Source organism: Danio aesculapii, chromosome 16 (assembly GCF_903798145.1).
Source record: "Danio aesculapii chromosome 16, fDanAes4.1, whole genome shotgun sequence".
Classification (NCBI taxonomy): domain Eukaryota; kingdom Metazoa; phylum Chordata; class Actinopteri; order Cypriniformes; family Danionidae; genus Danio; species Danio aesculapii.
Window position 1 is genome coordinate 37,035,536 of NC_079450.1, and position 24,926 is coordinate 37,060,461.

Sequence of the window (24,926 nt, forward strand, 5' to 3'; positions counted from 1 at the left end):
GTTACACAATTACTCATGATAATAACAGAGCAGGCGACGCAGTAGGTAGTGCTGTCGCCTCACAGCAAGAAGGTCGCTGGTTCGAGCCTCGGCTGGGTCAGTTGGTGTTTCTGTGTGGAGTTTGCATGTTCTCCCTGCGTTTGCGTGGGTTTCCTCCGGGTGCTCCGGTTTCCCCCACAGTCCAAAGACATGTGGTACAGGTGAATTGGGTAAGCTAAATTGTCCGTAGTGTATGTGTGTGTGAATGAGTGTGTATGTGTTTCCCAGAGATGGGTTGCAGCTGGAAGGGCATCCGCTGCATAAAACAAATGCTGGATAAGTTAGTGGTTCATTCCGCTGTGGCGACCCCAGATTAATAAAGGGATTAAGCCGAAAAGAAAATGAATGAATGAATGAATAACAGAGCAACATATCCCTTTACACAATCTTCCATTTATATAAAAACTATTTACAAAAGTAAGGCGGAGTGGACATAATGTTTATAAATAGACATGAAACTTAAGGTTTTATAGCAGAAACACATTAACTTGAATAGGAGTTATACTCAATCCATTTGGACCAAAAGCCAACAAATTCTGTATATATCTATTTTTATTATTCATGTAACTTTTCACTGTAATAAATATACTTTTAACATTAGCTTTGTTTCCATCCATTTATCAAAAATTCTTAGTGTTTAGCCATGTATAAGTCTTAAATTTTATTTATAATTAGTCTTAAATGGGTATTAAAAAGTCTTAAAGTTGACTTGATGAAACCTAAAGTCTTAAAGTTGACTTGATGAAACCTGCAGAAATCCTATAGGGATATATTTTGGGGTAAAAAAAATGAGCATATAAACCATTTCTCAATTTTTGAACTTACCTAAGCCACATACTTACTATGTAGATATCAGAGAACAATTGAAAGGGCTCCAATTTTGCCCCTTTTCTAAAATCTAAATTCAGGAAATACATGCACACTTATCACAACATAGATCAAATGTGTTTAATCTCTTCACTAGCAGCATATTAATGTTTCATAGGCAAAAACCCAACATATGTTTTGAAATCTTTGAAAAACATGGTAACCCTACAAAAGTATGCCAAGCCACTGAATTATCTAGCATTTTTAGTTGGTCTTCCTACAAATATACATGAGCTTGTGTCTCTAATGCTTGTGTCTCTAAAAGCATAATGGGACACTGAAGCGTAATGGGACACTGAACTGTGTTTTTATGCCTACTACCAGACTGCATTTTCAAAGTGTTCCTGTCATAAATCGTTCTATAGATCGTTTATTTCTTGGCCTTGTGCTCAGGAATGTTTACTTACCACACCACAGCATATTAGGTGTGCAAGAGTGTTTGTGCATTTATGCAATATGCAACTGATATGCTGCCCAGGGGCATTCAGAATGATTGTTTTAACTAAACTGATGTCATGCCAAATAGCCAGTCTGCCCATTGCACTATGTCTCCTTTATGACTACTTCTGAAATGCCTCGAGTGTTGTGAAATAACACTGCGCTCACATGGTCAGTGGCTTCCTGTAAAGATTAAGCTGTCATACGGAATGGCAATAATTGGCCCTCAGCGTGACGTTCACCTGAGAAGCTTGGCAGTTGTGATTCCCTTATTGCATCTTATCAGCAAGTCTAAGTGCAGATGCTCCGGCCTCCAGTTCATCGCCCTGTCATAAAACCGGCAGTAATCGTCTAGCAGAGCTATAGGATACTATGCAAATGTGCGGTGAATTGATTTCCTCACTCAGGACAGCTGTGGGAGTGAAGTGGTTTGCGTAGGGGTTTCCTGCTTTCATTTTTGACTGGTTAAGGCCCAGTGCACACGAGTGATGGAAAATTAACTCGCAGAGCTGTTTGATAGTGATCTCTTTGAATATGTGCATCTAATGATATTGTTTTTGAAGAGAATATGGGAACCGTTCACAGAAACTCTCAATATTTTCGTGACCCTTAAATGACCTCTTTCTTTGTTTTGTCTGTTTCAGTGAAGTATATGCGGGAAGCGACGCCTTATGTGAAAAAAGGCTCACCGGTGTCTGAAATTGGCTGGGAGACACCCCCTCCTGAGTCCCCTCGTCTCGGCAGTCCTCACTTCGAGCTCCCCAGCCCTCCGTCACTGTCCTTACAGGGCGACCGCAGATGCATACCCCTCAAAATGTGCTACATCACACGCAGTATGACTGTGCCTGACCCAGAAAACAGGTACTGCTGCTTTTGTATATAGTATCCGCTTGTTAAGGCCCAATCCCAATTCTGCCTCTTAACCTTTCCTCTTAAGCTGACTGCGCGCGCACCTCACGAAACGGATGAGGCTTTTATACTTGCTGTGTTCACCGTTGTGATATTCTTTAAAACAACAGGGGGAAAGAAACTGACCGTAAAATCAGACAGATAAACAGAGAAGTAGGAAGTTTCTGGAACTACGTCATATCATTAATATCATTGAATATTTTTTAACTAATTATTTTTATTGATTTTATAAATTATTTTAATTATTATAAGGATTTTTGTTAACCATTCAAGATTTTTTTAAACAAACTCTGATGCATTACTTGCTTTTGTTCATATCTCAGACAGTTTTACCTATTAAAGTTTATTAAAATATAAATCAATAGTGCATGTGTTGCTCTACAAATATATTTTTTATTATGGCAAGAATAAGAATATGAAAAAAAATCACACTTGCATATTGTTTTTAGATTTAGCCCGCTCCACAATTAACACATTATTGTCTGGCTAGTTTCTGTCCTATACTTATGCAATAGTCCAACATTCCTGAACATTATCACCAAAAAAGCCTAGAAAAACTGGACATTAGTATATTGTAAACCAATAGGTTAAAATATTCTTTTCCAGTTATCAAAGAAATAACTTGTTCCTTAATTATAGTTTTGTAACTATAAAAAAATTTTTCATTCAAAACTGTAACATATACATCAGTGCAAAAGCTATGACTGGTGGAAAAACGTATTTCTATAATTGTGTACCCGAGTCTCCACTTTTGCCATGCCCTTTTTTGGCTTTAACAAACTTATCCCTCAGGTTTTTCCAAACCTTTTAACAAAAACTTTCCTCCTTTCCCACGGCTGTTGCAATTTTTTGCCAAGAATTATTGATCATCTGGTTATCTCTATGATCACGGATCATAAATATGTCTGTACAGTCATACCTGCTTCAGACAAAATCTTTTCAAAGTGTTTCGTATTCAACTCAAATCAGTTGCGGCGCCGTGTGCACTGTTCACTCGAGTCTCAAAAAAAATCAAAGCGAACCTCCGCAAACTACGCGATGACATCACATTCGCTGCACACCCTCAAGCGTACTAGCGGACACGTCGAGTATAAACCAGGCTTTACCCCTAAAGGGGTAGGGGTGTCCTGATTATCTTTAGCTTGAAGGCTTAGGGCTAAGGGGAAGGGGTAGATAGCCCTTGAAACTGAGATTTTTCAGGACCACACTCGAAACCAAGGGGTAAGAAAATTTCCCAGAATACACCATCTACAATGGGAAAATGGCTGCACACGGAAGAGATGCACAAATTAGTATTTTGTGTCATTATTAAGAATTTTTACAACAAACAAGCATATGTTTTAATACACTCATAACGGCGTTTGTGTTTTACCGTCATGCTTTTATATAAAAAAAAAAAAACGCTAAAATAAAAACCGCTAAATTTTGCGATCTATAATCCATAATAATAACTCTTGTATAGCAGTACCACAGCATTCTGACACTCGATGACACTTGAATACCCTGTCAGAAAAGTCTAGTGGCTGGGAATTACCTTTTTACAATGTCTGCTATAATGTTAATGTGGTTTTTGTGTGTTAACATAGATGAATATGGCCACTGTGTAAATGCACAGTATAGTTACGATCTTATTGCCACATTATATTGTTATGATAACATGATATATGCCTTCAGTGATTTCCTGAAGATAAATACCATAAAATGCAAATGGAATAACTACAGCAGTCCTGATCGTCAATATGAAGCAAGAGATTGTGTGCGATGACGTGTGAAGGTGTTGTAGTGCTGTCCCATTTCTTAAGCCGCCTTTCTGTTGCACATGACATTTAGACACAACTGTCGAAATACGCCCCCTTGTGGCAGTCGCACATAATTTTCAGTTTTGTCATGGACTATGGGAGAGAAGCTTCTTGCAGTGTCTGAAAAAAAGGAGTGCAAGAGCCTTTTTTCTCTGTGCGTTCACCGTGGTTGAATGAATGAATACTAGAAACTCATAGACCCCAGCTCAAATCGGATCCGAATTTTTCCATTGGAAATGAATGACTTCCTGTCTGTTGCTTGTTGTTTGTCATGTGCAGTGAAAAGGCAACTTTAGGGGTAAATTTTAAAACCCTTCCTCTTCACACTCTGTTTTAGGGGTGAAGGGATGGGGTAGGGGTACAAAAATAGTAGTTAGAGTGAACCTAAGTGTGACGTCACGCGAAGCGGCTTTCAGGTCCAAGCACTATATCAAACTGTAAAGGGAGACTCATCAAATGGTAATAATAAACGTTTACAAAGCGACGTATTACTTTTAAAAATCTCAATCGCAATATATATATGTCCATGCTTAATATCAAATGGCCAGAAAGTGATACATTTTTTATAAATTGTTAAAATTTGATATTTGTGATGCAAGTCCAAAGACTGATGTGTACACTATGAGTTTATATCAAATTCACTTTAATGTGTGATATAACTAAAGAGTGTACATAAATGATTATTTTCTCATTTCAAATGAGTAGCGGCTTGGACCCAGAAACAGTATTCCATACGTCACTGATACGTCACGACTTAACAAGCGGATATTGACCACAGGTCAAGTTTGTAAATTTGTACTTTGAGTTAGTGATGTCCTGATTTTTTTATTTATTTTTTGTCCGCGAATCTGAGTCATTTGTTTTTGAGTATCTACCGAACCAAAGCCCGATCCGATACTTCTATAATACATAAAAATATAAAGGAGAGCGAAGAAACAAATCCAGGATGTTCCTTATTTTTATATTGAATTCACCAACATGTCTGTTTACAAACAAAGCACTTCTGTAAGGTAGCTTGAACAATCAAGTAATAAATAACATAAATTCTTCACTTTTGGACTTTAATGCAACAGTAAACATAAAAAATTGTAATATAAAAACAAATAGCACCTCAAATACCACAAGTTAACATATCTCACAGTTTACTATGGCAATGTTGTGGTTATCAACTTTATAATACCTTCAGACTGCAGACATACTTGCGCTTTCTGCTTCAAGCTGCTTCCGTGTTCTTTTTTTGCCGATGTCATGAGAAATCGAGTTCCCCCTGACAATTGGGTCTGCCTAGGACCCTGGGTTATCCCATTGGTTCACTGGAGTTGTAATAGGTAAAGTTTGTAGCGCCTGATCAAAATGTTTATATATAAATGCAGTGAAATCACGTTTAAATGCATGTAATTTAAAAGAGCGTTATAATGACTTAAAAGTATTTTAAATTATGCATTTCATATACTGATATGCAACTAAAGGCATGTGTTGTGGCATGGAGAATTTCTCTTCCGCGCTTTTACTTTAGATAGCCTACAACGTGCTACAACTTATGTAAATATATCATGTACATAAATAGATACATAAAAACATCAAAAAGACATCATAAAATGTTTGCAAACTTTTCATTTATTTAACTATTCATGTTTTTAACTTGCAGTTACCGATAATAATGTTACTAATATGATAAGTCTTGTTAAAATCTCAAGACTGAGAATAGACTATAAAAAGCTCTTTTGATCAGGCATTCAACGCAGACAATCCCTCGATTTCTCACCATATATATATTCGAGCCCTGATTGGGAGGTAACGTCCGATTGAGTCTGAGACCGGTTGATGGGGCCCTATTGCCGATCACTTGATCTTACATATTACGATGTAAAAAGGGTTTTTCACCAGATTGTTTAATACAGGCCTGGTTACAGAATAAAATCTATGAGGATGATCTTGCCCAGTTTCTCAACTGGTGGGTTGCAGAAGCATCTTTGGTTGTTTGTGGAGTACCATTGTGATTCAAGACCTACATTTCTTTTGAAAGACGTGTGCGAAAGCTGTTGTCACTTCTGACAGATGCGGTCCATGTGTGTGAGAAACACATGGTGGGGCTTCTCAGTTCTTATTTATGCATCCTCGTTTCCTTTTCTTGCTTCCTTTTCTTGTGTATTAGGTCCACCCTCCCTTGGTGCAAGGAAAGAGCACTAGGTATAAAATATGAGGACAAGTGGAATTGAATCAAGTTGAATGATGATCAAAGTAGGGCTGCACCATTTAATGTTTCAGCATCGATATCTCAATGTGTAAATATTGCAGAATCTGCAATTTGAGGTGTGATTATAATTCACTAGGAAATTGTTTAACAGCAATACAAAAACCAAAGTTTAACCCTATTAAAGTGAATACATTTATTTTTAAGGCATATGTAAGACTTTAAGCTAATTTAAATTATTTGGGCAGATGATCTTATCAAATTTGGAGCTTTAACACAGATTAATTGTATTTTTTTAATATATTTGATTGCATTGTTTGATTACATTCTTATTTTATATTTTTGAACTCAATACAGAAAACCACAAAGCACCATTTCATTTATATCTTTGTTTTATTATATTCATTTATCCTTGCAATTTGTTTATTATACATTAAAATAAATACACTCCCTACAAAATTATCACAATGTAAAATTATGATTTTTTTTGCCCTAATACAGCTATTACAATATACAATATAGTTACACAGATGTCACAGAAAATCAAATTATTGCAAAGTCACTTTGTTTCCAATATTTTGCAGTATTTTACTTCATCTCTTAAATACACAATATGTAAAACATTTTTTTCATTCAAGTTTTTAAAAACTACTAGAACAGTTGAATATTTTGTTGACTTCTGTACTTAAACCCAACTGTTTCGAATATTGTTAAAATTCAGAGAAATAAGCAGTTTTATCTAGTAACGTTATGCTAATCATGTCATATACACTCAATTTCCAGTTTGGCTTTATAGAAAAAAGGAAAACACCAAAGTGTGTTTTATTATGTTGTGTGTTTTATTAGACTACACAGAGCAGCATTGTAGCATTGTAACTTTGAAATGTATTTAGTATAATAAAACAGTGGTGCTTCTTCCCCACATGAGCACAACAGGAAGAACTAGACATGTGGCATAATAAAAGCTCTGCTGTTTTCGTAACGCATTGCACTCGTCTCTTTTTAGTGATTGCTTTAGCACACTTGTTTTGCTTTGATAGTTTTCGAATCCTGTAGAGGTAATGAAGACGACAACTCCCTCGATTCCACAACCAGTAACTACATCATCAAAAAAAAAAAACAACAACCCTTACCACTGAAGTGGTTCTAAACCTTTATGAATTGCTCTCTTCTGTTGAACACACACAACAAAAAATACATTCTGATGAATGTTGGAGAAAAACAGCTATTGACATCCATAGTAGAAACTAAAAATACTATGGAATTCAGTGGCTATTTTTTCCAACTTTTCTCAGTATATGTCAAAACAGATTCTGAAATAGATGTGGATAATAAGTAAATTATGAGTTTTTATTTTTGGGTGAAAAATCTCTTTATATTCATCAAACTGAACTCAACATTTATTTACAGAATTATACATTACAACAGGGGCCTGTTTCAGTTAGGAGGTTCACCCATCTAGGAGTTTAAACTTGAATTCTGAGTTGACTTCCCGAAAGGTTAAAAACTCAAGAGTTTTTGGTTTCAGAGTTGCACTCTATAAAAATTCAGGGCTAAACACAATTCATTCATGTTGTCTCAACACAAATCGATTACGTTAACTTACCACTTTTAACAAATTTATGTGGATTGAACATTAAAAAAATAAGTACCTCAGGTAATTTTCTTCATATGTTTTGGGAATGTCCAATTGTTGTCGACCTGTGGTCTCATGTAAATTCTGTTGTGTCCTTTTACTACAAGTTGATTATGTGTCTTATCCGGATTTATGTCTTCTCAATGATGATACTAATTTCTGTACAAGTACACTAAAGATAAGAATATTGTTTGCTGGTTTTACAGCTGCAAAGAAGGCAGTCATACAAAATTAGTTTTCTCCGCACGTGTGCAAAAACATTTTAGATTCATAGCCTCCTTAAAATAGTGACTTGTGAAGCTACAATAGCACAAATTAATAAGGCAAGACCTAGTACCATTCATGCATGGCAATGTTTTTCTTCCAGCATTTTGGACTATATAAAGAAATGACCATGTAAAGTTTTTTTTTTCTTTTTTTTCCTTTTCTTCTTTCATATTGAAAATTGATGATGTGTCTGTTGCTCTCCCTCCCCTGTTTGTTTGTTGGACTTGGTCTTTTATTTTGTTAAACCAAAGTCAAAAAATGAAGTTGTCCCAAAATGAAATCTCAAGAATTGTGTTGTTTCAGTTCATTTTACTTTAGTTTGAACAAGTAAAAAAAAATGCTTTGAGTTTAGGTCAATCAAGTCTGAGTAGACTAACTCAGAGTTAAGTGCGCACAGTGTGACTAAAAAGGCATTCCCAATGGAGCGCAGACATTACGAGTCACCATGGCAACATCTGAGCAAAAGAGATCAGCATTTTTGTTCCATCTGAACTTGATGTGCTCATGCAAAGTTATAGCAAATATGACTATATATATAAAAAAGAGAGACAATTAGTGCGGGAAAACTTAGCTGCTCAAGTTAATGTGTAAGTTTACATTTAAGATATTTAAAGTATTTAAATATTTAAGTATAATTTTTTTAAAAAGTAATGTAATGTGACGTTTATTGACTTTTTACCTGATAAAGTGGGGAATTGGATGTAATTTTGAAGTTATTTCAGATGTAATTGCATTACATTACATAAAATAGGCTACTGCATAGTTTCTACAACAAATCTGACAAAACAAGACTGCAAATAACCTTAACTTATTGTTCAGTGGAAATGTTAAATTTAAGCTTCAGAGCGAGGCACAATTGATTGCAACGGAAAACGGTAATGCTCAAACAAAAATGTATGGGGAAAAGACAAAAAAATCCATTCTTTGTCTCAAAATCCTTTCCTCCTTCCTCCAAACTTTGTAACTTTGTTCTTTGTGTGACTGAAATGTAGGCAATGAATGACTAAGGCTAAGGCGTGAAATACCAATTTGGCTTTAAAAAAGGCAAGGAGACCGATAGAAACTCAAGAGTTTTGAGAATAAAACCTGCCCGTGACAAGGAGTAAAAGTTACCCCTTATTCAGAAACAGGCTGGATTTACCCTGCTTTCTCGAGTTTGACAAACCTGCCATTTAGAAACTGAAAACCCAGATTTACTCTCATTTCAGGGTTAACATACTCTGAGTTTTCAATTAACCTCTTTCTGAATCGGGGCCCAGGGCTTCTCAAAGTCCGGACTCCAGTCCAGATCCGGACCACGAGAGTATTGCAAGACCATAAGTAAATGATTCAAATTGTGGATTTCCTTTATTGATGAATGCATAAACCTTGTAAATCAACTGTTTAATTGTTTGTGTTTGTTGGCAAATCAAGGCAAAATATAAAAAAAAGTTTTCCTGTGTCACTGTTGTCATGACATCCAGTAATCATATGAGACTTCACGTGATCAAGTGAGCTAATCACTCACGCGATCCTGCTTTAGCGCACCGCAGCAAAACAATCATTTGAGTGGATGGCGATGTCGCTCTCACGGAAAAGAAAACTTGTTGAAGAGAATAGACAGTTCAGAGCTGAATGGACAAATAAGTATGCATTTATTTTGCCACAAGCCAGCACAAAGCTATTCTGCTTGATTTGCAATGAGACAATTGCAGTTGTAAAGAGTGGAAATGTGAAACACCACTATGAAGCGAAACAGACATTTTAAACCGCAGTATCCACAAAATACAGATAAAAACTACAACACCTGAAGTTTCCATTACACAGCCTTTTTATTGTACACCTTTTTTGGAGAGGGATGCAGACCTGCTGCAGTTGCAATCTGAGCTGCATGCAATGCTTTTTAATGCCCACACCTAACTTTACTTCTCACAGTGATGTCATTAGCTCCAATGAGTGCATTTTGTCTAACATTGCATCTCTGAGATATGCAATCTCAGGTTGCGTCGTCATGGTTGCATCCAGATACTATTTTTACAAATTGTTTTGGCCTACCTTTTGTTGTTTTTTTGCACAGAAATGCACTTATATTAGTAGTTTTCCCACATTTTGCATTATATTTAATGTGTTTTGAATGAAAATGCCACTTTATTTAAAAGAAAATAAATAGTTTTGACTTGTGATGCATGTTATGGATGTTTATTAAAAACAAGTTATGTAATATGAATTGTTTCGGACCTTTGACATTAATAAAAATTCAGATTTGGACATTTTAATGTAGACATTGAGAACCCCTGCATTACACTATACGCTACACTACAGTGTGAATTATGTAATTAACTGATAACGTATTATCTTTCAACTGTTTAAGATGGTAAAGGAAGTGATTAGAAAATTTCAAGACAATCTCTTTGTAATGCCGTCTCAGCGTGAGCAGTAAGGATTCTCATTATTCAGAGGGTGAAAGTGACAGCCCTGGTAATGCACTGCACACAACAAATGCTTTATGCTGGTCACTCACTTCGTCATGTTTGATGTTTAAAGAGTGCTGGTGTCCTCTGCTTGTCAGTGGATGAACCTTCATATCTTCCAAGTGATGGAGTATGACATCAAAGTCCATGTCAACAATGACTTCAAAGTTTTGCTGTGTTACTAGAGTGCTTGAGCTGGGCTTTTTCCCCCAAAAAATCTGAATCAAATGCAGGACATGAAGCCAAACAGTAATCCAAAAGAATATGTCCCAGGTTTGATATTATTTAAACGGGAACAAAAAAGGAACCCACACTTTGTCCAAAAACACTTAGATGTTTTACTGTTTCAAAAGAAGGTAATTCTAATCACCAAGGCTGCATTTATTTGATCAAATACACAGTAAAAACGATTAAATTGTGAAATATTATTACAATTTTAGGTAACTATTTTCTTATATAATTTAATTTCAAATGTAATTTAACACTATACTGTTTTTAGCACTGATAACTGTAACAATCATTAATAGTGATTTTTCACCATATTATAATGATTTCACCATATTATAAGGATCATGTGACACTCAAGACTGACGTAATGATGATGAAAATTCAACTTTGAATTACAGGAATAAATTAAATTGGAAACTACATTTAATAAGAAAATTGTTCTATAAAATATAATAATATTTCACAATTTAATCGTGTTTTTACTGTAATTTTTGTAGTTTTCAAATAAATGCCTTGAGCAGAATTACCTTTTAAAACATTAGCAATCTTACTGTTTCCAAACTTTGACTGGTGTGCAGAATTGGCTTTTTTTAAATGAACAAATTTGACTGGCAATATGTCTAAAATATAATCTGGAACATTTTATTATTACACAATTATAGTTAATTTTAATTTCCCATAAGGTCATATTCACATCCCAGCAGATATGTGACATACAGTTTTATGCAAAAATTTGGGCACCTCTCTGTGGCTGTATAATAATGTGCTCTTTCTTTATAAGAGAAGATCGCAGTGAAATGCCATTCGGTTTTTAGAGAAAGCTAGACAATGTTATGTTTTTCAGACAGAAATCCATAGTATAGCAGTATTGCGATGTGTGAAATTAAATTGAAACTGAAAAATAGGCTATATATAAAAGTTGAAGCACCCTCTCTTTTGTGTGGATTTCAAAACCTGTATTAACTTTATGCTGGTTGATTCCAACAGAAAATTGATTTGAGTGACTCAATGAACCTTTACAATCCTAACACAGGTGGATCCAATCATGAAAAATTATATTTAAGATAGCTGATTGCTAGTTGTGCTTCTCCTTATTGTGAACCTGAAAGTAGCAACATGGAAACCTCAAAAGAACTCCCCAATGACCTAAAAACTTGGATAATTCACTAACATAAATTAGGAGAAGGATGTAAAAAGCTATCACAAAGGTTTAAAGTCACTATCTCCACAGTCAGAAATATAGTAAAGAAATGGAAGGCCACAGGAACAGTTCTTGTGCAGGAAAGATGTGCTAGACCAAGAAAAATATCTGAAAGCTCAAAGCCGAAGAATGGTTAGAATGGTCACAGACAAACCACCTCCAAGGAGCTCAAGGAACGTCTTGCTGCTGATAATGTCATTGTACATCGTTCCACAGTTCAGCACACTCCTCTCAAAGAACAGCTCAATGGAAGGTGATGCAGAAGAAGCCTTTTCTGCATTCTGCCAACAAGAAGAGTCGTTTGAGGTATGCAAGGGCTCATCTGGACGAGCTTGAATCATTTTAGAAAAACTGACTGTGGACAGATGCCACTATAATAGACACTTTGCATGGCAGAAGATGTGTGGCAAGCACGGGTACTGGAAATCTTGTCAGAGTTAAAGATCGCATGGATTCCACCCAGTATCAGCAGATTCTGAAGAACAATTTTCAGGAATTAGTCAAGACAAGTTTGAATGGTTCAGCAGGACAATGACCCAAAACACAGTTCCAGATCTACCAGGGAATTCATGCTCAGACACTACACAATGTTAGAATGGCCATCCCAGTCCCCAGACCTGAACATCATTGGAAATCTATGGATTGATTTGAAAATTTTGCAAGGAAAAATGGCCTAAAATGCCTACAGCAAGAATTCAGTGACTTATCCTTGGCTATAACAAGAGTCTACAGGCTGTTATTTCAGCAAAAGGTGGCCGTACAACAGATTGGAGTCATTATTCTGTTCGAGTACCCAAATTTTTGCATCTGTCTGTTTTTGTCATGATTTAAATTGCATTGCATCTGTTGATTAGATACAGTGCACTGGAAAATATTCAAAGCGCTTCACTTTTTTCCACATTTTTTATGTTATAACCTTATTCCAAAATAGATCAAATAAAATTATTTCCTTAAAATTCTTCACACAATACCCTTTAATAACTATGTGGAAAAATATATTTTTTTTAATTGTTGCAAATTTATTAAAAATAAAAAACCTGAAAAATCACATGTACATAAGTATTCACAGCCTTTGCCATGAAGCTCTAAATTGAGCTCAGGTACATTCTGTTTCCACTGATCATTCTTGAGATGTTTCAGCAGCTTAATTGGAGTTCACCTGTGGTAAATTCAGTTGATTAGACATGATTTGAAAAGGCATACACCTGTCTATAAAAGGTTCCAGGGTTGACAGTGCATGCCAAAGCACAAACCAAGCATGAAGACAGGATTGTCTCAAGGCATAAGCCTGGGGAAGGTTACAGAAAAGTTTCTGCTGCTCTGAAAGTTCCAATGAGCACAGTGGCCTCCATCATCCATAAGTGGAAGATGTTTGGAACCACCAGGACTCTTCCTAGAGCTGGCCGGCTATCTAAGCTGAGTGATCGGGGAGAAGTGCCTTAGTCAGGGAGGGGATCAATAACCCGATGGTCACTCTGTCTGAGCTCCAGCGTTCTTCTGTGGGGAGAGGAGGACCTTACAGAAGGACAACCATCTGTGCATCAATCCACCAATCGGGCCTGTATGGTAGAGTGGCCAGACGGAAGCCACTGCCCGCCTGGAATTTGCCAAAAGGCATCTGAAGGACTCTCAGACCATAAGAAACAAAATTCTCTGCTCTGATGAGACTAAAATTGAACTCTTTGGAGTGAGTGCGAGGTGTTTTGTTTGGAGAAAACCAGGCACCGCTTATCACCAGGCTAATACCATCCTTACAGTGAAGCATGGTGGTGGTAGCATCATGCTGTGGGGATGTTTTTCAGCAGCAGGAACTGGAAGATCAGTCAGGATAGAGGGAAAGATGAATGAAGCATTGTACAGAGACATCCTGAATGAAAACCTGCTTCAAAGTGCTCTTGACCTCAGACTGGGGCGACGGTTCATCTTCTAGCAGGACAGTGACCCAAAGCACATCGCCAAAATATCAATAGAGTGGCTTCACAACATCTCGGTGAATGTCCTTGAGTAGCCCAGCCAGAGCCCAGACCTAAATAATATTGAGCATCTCTGGAGAGATCTAAAAATGGCTGTACACTGTCGCTTCCCATCCAACCTGATAGAGCTTGAGAGGTACTGCAAAGAGGAATGGGCAAAAATTCCCAAAGACAGGTGTGCCAAGCTTGTGGCATCATATTCAAAAAGACTCGAGGCTGTAATTGCTGCCAAAGGTGCATCAACAAAGTATTGAGCAAAGGCTGTGAATACTTATGTACATGTGATTTTTCAGGTTTAGTGATAAAATGAATACTTCCCGGATGCACTGGTTTAATGCACAAGTTTTATGTCAGAATTGAAATGTTGCTTTTTGCCTAGGGTATAAAATATATGCAAATAAAACATCGCTATGGCTTGCAATTATGAAAATGATCAGAGGTGCCAAAACTTTTGCATAAAACTGTATTTTGTCATATTTAAATATGAAGATAATGATCTGATTTTAGTATATATGTGAATTGTAGTTGCCTTGCATAGCAAGTACAATGTGTACTCAGTTAATGTCAGCATAGTCATCATTATAAACCTGCACCATCCAGATGAACAACTTTTGATATATAAACAAACTTAACACTTGACCAAACACAAGTATTTAAGATAAAACATCAATCTCAGATATGTTTTATTCTGTGTTGCTGAGAGCATTTCCTTTCAAGCAGTAAAAGTTCCCACCAACCACACGGCTGTTTTTTTTTTTTCTTCGCATTTTTGCGTATTGAGTACTTTTGTTGTCACAGATACGAACGCTGTGGTTTGTGAGAGTAACCATAACATTACACAGGAAGTGTGTTAAAAGATGATGTGCCAGAGCTGAACTGCTTGACAGTCATGGCAGACGGAACAAGTCACATCCCTTTTAAAACACTGTACAGCTTTGTGTCAGCATGCTGTGGAAATGTCGAACAAACTGCATTCTAATTACTTTTCTTTTTGATGTAGCTTAGTACAAAAAGACCTGGCTGTCTGAAATCTGATGGGAACTCTGTGTGAGGAAATATTTCACATCAGAAATGTCAGGTCAAGCAGAATCCTATTAGGAGGATAGAAATTAGAATGCAAAATGTTGCTATTGTATAGAGCTGTGAAAATTGTTTGAGGGAATCAAATCAAGTTTTTAACAGCAGATGGCACTGTATGCTTTACAAACAGCCGTATTCTGCTTGCATCCAATTCCTTACAAATACCGCATTGAAATTAAAATGATTATTAGTGAAGTTAGGGAAGGTTTAAACAAATTAAAGAGCGTTTGTAGTTAGATGTTTACAATTATCTCATGTTATAAGAGCCAACTTACATGACTTAGCTAAACCCACAAGTGCTCTTCCTCGTGATCTTTTGAGTGTATGGTTAAAAAATAATCTAGAGCGCCTTCTGCTGTTTAAAACTAAGCTCAGAATCAATTCAAGAGATATTATCAATAAATTTATTTATTTTTTGTCACAGCTCTACTAATATTGTACTTAAAGTCCCTGACAAACCAAAGTGACAGTTGGGCTTTGTCGAGTATCTGAATTTTTAAATTTTCTTTTTTGGTGTGGTCAATGTGTGACATTTATTTTTGATTGTGGTGTGTGGGTTTTTAGCCAGCTGACATGTTGAACCAGCATCAGTTAGTGTCACATGTGAAAACTTTTATATTTTCCTGAATTCCATTAACATTTTTCAGATATTTACTTGTATTAGATTTACATACAGTTTAAGTCAGAATTATTAAACCCCCTTAATTATTAGCCCCCTTGTAGATTTTTTCAACAGATTTCTAAACATAAGTTTTAATAACTCATTTCTAATAACTGATTTATTTGATCTTTGCTATGATGACAGTAAATAATATTTGACTAGATATTTTTCAAGACATTTCTATACAGCTTGAAGTGATATCTAAAGGCTTAACTAGGTTAATTAGGTTAACTAGGCAGGTTAGGGTAAATAGACAAGTTATTGTATAACGATGGTTTGTTCTGTAGACTATTGAGAGAAAAAAAAGCAGCTTAAAGGGGCTAATAATTTTGACCTTAAAATGTTTTTTTTAAAAAAATCAAAACTGCTTTTATTCTAGCCAAAATAAAACAAATAAGACTTTCTCCAGAAGAAAAAAAATATTATCAGACATACTGTGAAAATTTCCTTGCTCTGTTAAACTTCATTTGAGAAATATTTTAAAAAGGAAAAAAAAAAATCAAAAGGGGTTTATTAATTTTGATTTCAACTGTATGTAATAGGTGATTGTCTTCAGAAATATTTTAGTTTTGCTGGTTGAAAGTCTCTTCACACCCTGATAGCAATCTATATGTTCATTCTAAATATTTGTATATGTGTATTCATGTATTTTGTGAAAGTCAAAAAATAGTTTTCAAAGTTGAGGATATTGGACACCAACAGCCAAATCAGTGGTGTTTATGAATTTTTCTATGAAACAAGTTTGATATAACATCAGCTGAACACAGTTGGATTAGAATATTAAGGACAAGCTGTTTAATCAGGCTTATATTTTGATATTTAGATATGACAGAAGGCTGTGTGGCTGAGAAAAGATATCGGATGGTGGTTCAGGGTTTTCCTCCTGAAGTAACAAACAAGATAGTAAAACCAATCAAGTAACTGACTCATATTATCATGAGCCAAAAACAATGTTAGCTATTTCATAGTGTAAGTTGCATTTCCTTGTACTCTTCAAATACGTTTACAAATTATAACATTACTTATTAAAGTAAAGTTTCAATTAAAGTTTCAGCTTAAAATACCCATCTGATAATTTAATATAACCTCCTGAATCTGCCCATTTTGGTGTCTGAGTACAGTATAGCTGTTTTTGTAGCCTGTGGCTTTCAATGCAAATGAGCTGCTTCTCCCTGCCTACCGTTTCCACGTGCGTGTCTGCTTTACCTGCGTTATGTCAGATAAACAGCAGTCAGTGACAGAGACAGACTCGAATAAAGCTGAAGGTCAAGTAAATTTATTTCATATATTTGTGGTGGAGTTTATTCGAGCTTTTCTGAAACAAGTCTCTCACACAAATGCTGTTTACAGTACACACACACATTAGTGTTTACTGACACCATGTGGCCGTGGTAATTATAGCGGTTAAGAATTACATATCGATTTTACTTATAAAACTTATAAACAATTGCAACAGATGTTTTAATCCTAGTTTCTTTGCAAAGAAATCACGTCACATTTGGGTAGGGCTGCACAGTTGAAAAAAGATTGTGACCTCGATTCGACCCTACACACGATCTTAATTCTGCTTTTCTACGATTCAGCCAGTTTTTATTTCTCAAAGTGACAACAGCCATGTCATGAGCCGCACTCAGCAGTTAAAAGTGAAATCGAAAGTGCGCACATCATTTAAATGATCATATCGCTTTTTAGAATTATGATGACAACAAGCACTTGATATGTTTTTTTCTTTTATAACGAACACAGAGAGTTGTGCATGGAAATACTGGGTCAGTAGAACTACTCTACTAGCCTATATAATGCAAGAGGGAATCTGATGATGACAAATGTCAAATTTTACCTGTGAAAAAGTGGTCAAATAATGTTGTTAATGACAAATGGCAAGCATATGTCTTAAAAATAATAATTTAACTTCAGAATTATGACTATTTGTATTCTGATGTCATCACTTTACTGTGAATTAACAAACCAGGACATATTTAAGTCAAGTCCGTTCAAGTCCGCCATCCCAAGTCTATACAAAATGTAGCAGTTTAACCAACTGTAGACCTACACCTAGACCTAATATTATTGTTTTTTTACCATATGTTAATAATAATAACCTACTCATATTAATCTTTATTTTACATCTACAGAATTTTGAGAAAGTCGTGATCTGGATTTTAAGAAAAAAAAATCTTGATTCTCATTTTAGCCACGATCATGCAGCCCTAGATTTGGGTCCTATTATAATGTCAGGAAATTTTAAAAATAGACTTGGGTTTATATCACTCAAATATGACTGTGGACACACTATAAATACAGACAGTTCTGTCAAAACAGCTTATAAAAGTAGATTTTTATCATAGGTGCCATTTAAGACATTGGCTTAACATGCTTAATAATGCTGATGTAGTTAAAAACAACAGTTTATTTGAACTATTGTTTATTTGCTCTTTTTTTGTTTCTCAGATACAAAAGTGGTGCAACAAAAAATCATATCAATTGAAATCGAATCAAATCACCAAATTGATCACAATATCAAGCCTAATCTGGTGTTTACACTGATGCGTTTTTTGTTTAAAACACACACGTTTTGTTATGGTAACACGTGACATCCACAATTCTCCAACATCTTTGAAAATGGAGGCGTGGCTATCCACAATTGCTCTCTGATTGGTCTTCTACACTATTACGTTTCATTTCCAATAATATGTGTTAGGGGTAAGCACTGTTGCCTCACAGCAAGAAGGTCGCTGGTTCAAGTCCCGGCTGGGCCAGTTAGCATTTCTGTATGGAGTTTGCATGTTCTCCCTGTGTTTAAGTGGGTTTCCTCTGGGTTCTCCGGTTTCCCCCACAATCCAAAGACATGCAGTATAGATGAATTGGATGAACGAAATTGGCCGTATTAATGTGTGTGTGAATGCAAGAGTGTATGGGTGTTTGTCAGTACTGGGTTGCAGCTGGAAGGGCATCTGCTGCGTAAAACATATGCTGGAATAGTTGACGGTTCATTCTGCTGTGGTGACCCCTGATAATCAGGGACAAAGCCTGGAAAAATGAATGAATGGATGAATAATATGTGATGCGTATTATATATCATTTCTAGGTCCTTTATTGTGAACATTACACAACCAGTAGGCAGCAAGTACAAATATCACCAAAATATGAGCAGGAATGGTCACACAAAAAGTAAAGAGTGTTTTCATTCTAAAATGCTGTTTTAAAATGAAAACTGACTAGTGTAAATGGCACCTAACTACTGCATAGAGTGTATCAAGCACAACTGTTTTGGCTGGAAAGAGATACACCAGAGTTGCTTCATGTCACCAGAGCTACAAACCTTTATACAGCAGTTCTTTAATCTGATTGGTCAAGAAGTGTTCCAAAAGGTCTGATATTTACTATTTTATGATGGTTTCACACAATCCCATTGTTCATTGCAGAATCACAGCTGTGTTAATATTCAGTACAGCAGTGTTCCTGTTCAGAAGATATTGCTTAAATACGTGGCTACAGGTTTGTAGCCTGAGAGACGCGTGGTGTGATAAACTGACAGGTAGACAGTCAGACGAAAGACTCTTCCTCTCCTGCCATGTGCTGCCAATCAAAAGCTCTCGGCAGACCGGCTGCCAGGTCCTCAGCTCTTACCCTCCAGCTCTGTTTTCAATTTACACCATCGTGTCCCATGTATTCTAGTCCATCCATCACTGTGGTGCTCATGCAGAGCTCTATCAACACGGCTTACCTCAAGTGCCAAACTGGGAGAGGATTCCTGTCAAAGTCCTAAAGCAAATCCATCTGGAATAGAAGTAGAACGTGTCTTTCTTCCACTGTTGTCACGTCGTTGGTGTTCTGATGCTCCAGAGTGGAACTTTAAATGGAGTTGTTTTAGTGAGAGCGAGAGTGGCTGGTGGTTCGGGGAATGGAGATGTTCCTCTATGACATATGTGTCAGTGACCTCTCCATCTGTTCTGTGTCATTGATGCGCTTGTTTGGTTTGACATATTGTGTTTGGAGACCGACTAAATTTAGGTCATCTTCTTTTTGTCCTCTTTGACTTCATTTGTTGGGATGTTGATGGTAAATGGGATAGGTTCATTGAAAGTAAATGCATTACTGTTGTGGCTATGGCCTAGTGTTTAGAATATATTCTCTAATATGATCTGATATCCATTCATTTCTATTACAAAATGTAACTAAATAAAATATATATATACATTTAGTATGTTTTTTGTTTTGCACTGAAACAGAACACTAACAATCAATTTAATAAATATTAGTTGTATTAGTTATGCTTTATTTGCTTTTGCATTTAATTGAAAGTTGTGTGAATCTCTATTTTAACAAATAGTATCTGTAGCTTGTGAATCATATTATTTAAACTATCAAAATGCATTATGAGGCTGTGATCTCTGCTTTGACAGCTTTTAATGCTGCAACTTGAAACTTTTAATTGTGCAATTTAACAACATTACCTCTTTTAATTAAAGGTTGTTTTAAGTGACAAAATGATTTGAAGTTTGAAAATGAGGTTGTTAAAAGTTTGTTACTGAATAGTGTGTTCATTCTGGGTGGATTTGTCACCTTAGCAACACAGAGTTGAGCATACACAGAGCAATGTTATTTATGTTTTGCAAAAAAATGTAGACTGAGGTGTGTTATTTCAATTAGCCTGGGCTAAGGTCAGGTGTTCGCTTGGACAGTGGTCCTCAACTATGCAGGTTTTCTTTAGAAAAATCATATATTTTGAAAAATGACCGTATTCTCTCGGTTACATTTTGCTCACTTGAGTTCCAATATTGAACCCACAAGGAATGGATCCGCAACCCATTTGTCAACAAATAAGGGAAATCCAGCACATCTGTGCAAGAAGATCAACTGCTGGAGATTACAAATGACAGTGGCTGTTCACATTGCATCTGTTCCGCGTGCAAGTTCGTTATTTCCAATGGAGGCATGTGCCAATTTGGAGTGGCGCATGCAAGCGGCAAGATGCGCTCGTGCCTTCCAGGTGCCCTCAGTTAAAAACATCTTCTGAATCATGTGACTAGAACTGACCATTCAGCTTCTTATTGTGTATGGAATATACTAGTTTCGGTAGACTAATTATCTCTGACAAACACTGCAGTGCTTTTTAATTTTCTCCATAAGTGAAGTTAATTTTTAAACTAATTTCGAGAGGATCACATGCTTATGATTGCTCGCGGGTGGTCCTGCATTATCCAATATATGATTCACCAAATTCATTCAAGTTTCATACCATAGTAATCTTTGTTTTGAAGAATCCCCCTTCCTTCCCTACTCCTTCTTTTTTCCTAGATGGGTGGCACGGCGGCCCAGTGGTTAGCGCTGTTGCCCAACAGCAAGAATGTCACTGGTTCTAGTCCTTATCAAGCCAGTCGACATTTCTGTTTGGAGTTTACATGTTCTCCCTGTGCTCGGGTAGGTTTCTCCCTTTTACCTCCCACCATCCGAAAACATGCAACTTAAGGTACTTGACTGATTAGTCAGGCTAGTTGGTTTGGTGTGTTCCACATGTCGCCTTTCATTGGGTTAGCGTCTGAGCTCGTTGATCCAATTCAGCATACATAATCAGCATCGGACCATCAGCTGAAGAGAGCGATCTTACTGGTTATTCAGCAACAAATCAGAGCATGAGTGTAGCATTGTCAAGTGAAGTAGCAAGTCAACAATTCAAACCAAGAAGGATCACAAAGAGACCAGCTGTAATTTCCAAAACTATATGGATTATTAGATTATTAGACATATTTGCAGGAGCGAATCCCTCCATGGTGTGTGAAAATTACTGTAATAATGACACTAAACAACTCTAAACACTAAACATTGGAAGTTTGGTAGGCCTTTAAGGATAATAAAAACAGATTACTGCCCCCATGGAGCAGAAAGACATGTCCACTTGTGCAGGTGCAGAATGCAGTTCTCGTTTCAGTGGGCTTTCGTCTGTTTGGTGTGTTCACGTGTAACTTTTTGGACCAGACATGATACAGTGTGATATGACAATGTTGTTAGGTTTCATTGGCACTACAGTAGTTGTTTGGTGTCAGCTTGGACTTGTCCTAGCCCAAAGAAATTCAAAGAGTCAACAATGAAACGTACCCAGAGCAATGTATTTTAGTTTTGCAAAAATGTATGCTGAGCAACATATTTCCAATGAGCCTGGGCTGGTGTATTTACATCTTCCATTACATCCATATGAATGAGGAATACAACAAAGCAGATGATGCTACAGTCAAGTGGCTTTTATATGTACATTTAATAGAGACTAAAATGCGGTATTAAATACTTGTGCAGTTCTTCCAGATCAGGTGTTTGTGCTACCATCTGTAGAACTTGCTGTCAAATGTTAGTCTGGAGCACATTCATCTAAATGCTTTCTTCGGTCCAGAGCTGCATGTTCACTCTTTGCAATTGCTTGAACCTGGAACTAGTCTTGCCCTTATCACTGACACCTTAGTGTAAACATACCAAAGGGTTTATTTTTAAGGTTAACATTCAGAAGTTTTGCGTACTACCAGAGTGAGATCTCTTTTGACCACAAAAGGCATTGAGAAATTCACTTCCTAAATTGGACACAGACATCGCCATTAGTTGTGAAATTCTCCCAATTATAGTCTTAAAGGGCAGAGCAAATTGGACCTCATCCAAAAAGCTCTTTCCTCCAGTCTGCCGCGAACACATCATCAGCTCCATCTGTCCCACCCCCTAGACCCCTCCAAACCCTCTGTCTTCATGAAACTAGATCTATTTTTAGCTACACGCTGCACCTGAAAATGATATTGTGGAGTGTAAGGTTAAGACTTTTACTCTAGATGATGTATGAGTGGAGCATTTATCACAGTAAACTGCCTGAGCTGAGCTGATGTATGGTTCTGTTTGAGCAGCTGTGTCTGATATTCTGCTGGATATTCATGTTGACTTCAGAGCTCTTTTAGGTTCGGTCTGCTTTTTAAATAGATGTTGTCAAATGTCATCATATTCTGTTTTTAACTCATTGAACTGTACAGTACCATGTATACTTTTTGGTAGAAGTAGTGATTACTTATCCATCTGTGGATTTATTTTCTATATTGTATGTGAAGGGAAACATACTATATCAAACAGACCTTTCTCTACTATAATGAGCATGTTTTGTAACACTTTACACATTTACAATTTGTTTGTTAAAGAGATAGTTCAAGTAAACAAAAAATACTTATTAGAAGTAACTTTGAAAAATGATGGTAAATGGTAGCCACTGACTTGATTATAAGTGAGTAAGTAAATGAGTGAGTAAATAATAGGGATGCACCAATCCCGATACTTGGATTGGATATCGATTCGATACCGCATATTTTTGCTGGATCAGGTGTCGGCCAGCTGTTACACTGAAAAAAAAATATTCAAAGATGATTCCTTGGATTTACACATTTTTTTTTACATTAAGTGGTTGTAAACAATTTATTTGGGCTGAATTTAAACAAACAAATTAAGTTGAACATTATTAAATTTAATTTGTTTGTTTAAATTCAACACAAATAAATTGTTTGCAACAGTTTTGCATGCAACACTTTTTTCAGTGCCGGCCCAAATCCGATCTTGCGCATGCGCTCTATTCCATGTAATTTATAAGCCAACAAATGCCTTGAAGGTAGCCTATTATAAGGACCTAGAACATGGGGGTGGGGGGGGGGGGCAAACTCGGTCCTGGAGGGCCGGTGTCCTGCACAGTTTAGCTCCAACTTTTATCAAACACACCTGCTTATAGTTAATTAGTGATCTTGGAGACACTGATTAGCATGTTCAGGTGTGTTTGATTAGAGTTGAAGCTAAACTATGCAGGACAGCGGCCCTCCAGGACTGAGTTTGCCCACCCCTGGCCTAGAAAGTTATCATGTAGGCCTACTATATCCCAAATGTTCTGAAGCCTTTCTATAGTTTAATTTGAGGCACAGATGAATATCCAAGTTGTTAAATTCATGTTCAGTTCAGCGCTTCCCGCCACTCCGCCTGTCAATCATTCTCCATTCATTCACAATTAAAACTGCGTGTCGCGTTTATGACTACACGAAAAACTTTCTCCAGGACTATTTGTTCTGTTAATATAAGTGATCAGTGGAGAAATGCATTTGGTTTTGCATTAAATGGGTTGATTTTGACCTGCAACAAGGAGTTTATTGCTGTTTCTAAATCATGTTGCGCTGTGTCCGTTAGATCAGCAGATTGCACCGGAGTAAAGAGGGTTATTACCTGCTCTTCACACACAAAGTAGGGCTACCTGAATTATAAATTAGAAAAGGCTCAGTAATAAATTGGACAAATCCTCAATGCACTGATTTCTTCCCTTCTTCCCCTGGTGTTTTGGAAGTGTCCGCAGACACCGGATGGTACGCACCAGCTGCGCAGACGTACTGTGCTCCGCTCCGAAAAATTATTCTGTAATATTAAAGTTTCTGTTCTTTCTCTGATTTTATTTTTCCGAGGGGAATACTTTCAGTGCTGCGAATAGTTTGTAAAGCTTGGCTCATTGTGGTCAAAGTAGTTGATTAAATTAATAAAAGTGATATAAGTGATATAAGGACGTAATATACTGTAGATTTCCATTAACAAAAATTATTTAACCTAATAAAGGCTACTCTGAAACTGTGAATATTTCACTGTAACTTTATTTATATTAATATTTTATTTAACAATAAATAACCATAATAAATAAATAAATGAATAAATAATGTTGCGAATGCGACCTGCTCATCTAACAGACACAGTGCAACATGATTTAGAAAAAGCAATGAACTTGATGAGATGTGTAAATTTTTTTACCACAGTATTGTATCTCTCAAATTGTTCAGGCAATTGTTCTTTCTTATCTAGATTACTGTCGAGTGCATCAAGTAAAGACTTTACGGAAGAAATTACAGTTGGTCCAGAATAGAGCTGCACGACTAATTTTACACTGCAATAAAAGAGTTATGAAAATTGTTATGAAAATGCATAAAACTTTAGGTTGGTTATTGGTGAAGGATAATTGTTTCTCTGCTGTGTTTCATAAGAAATATTTCTGTGTCAAGAGTTCCAAGTGTATTGTACTGTCAACTTTTGTATAGTAATGCTAGTCATAATTTTAACACCAGACATGCATCAAAAGGAAATTTTTTGCTTCCCGTTTCAAAAACTAATGCAAAGCAACGGCCTGTAATGTATAGAG

The 24,926-nt window shown here is 36.4% G+C and overlaps 1 protein-coding gene across 1 annotated transcript in view; it reads left to right on the forward strand.

The window, feature by feature from the left end:
• The window catches only part of sntb1 (syntrophin, basic 1), an 88,982-nt gene that overhangs the window by 18,459 nt on the left and 45,597 nt on the right, over positions 1-24,926 (forward strand). The window contains exon 2 of the mRNA XM_056476146.1: positions 1,989-2,205. Within this exon, the coding sequence (XP_056332121.1) occupies positions 1,989-2,205 (217 nt within the window). The remainder of the gene's footprint in view (positions 1-1,988; positions 2,206-24,926) is intronic.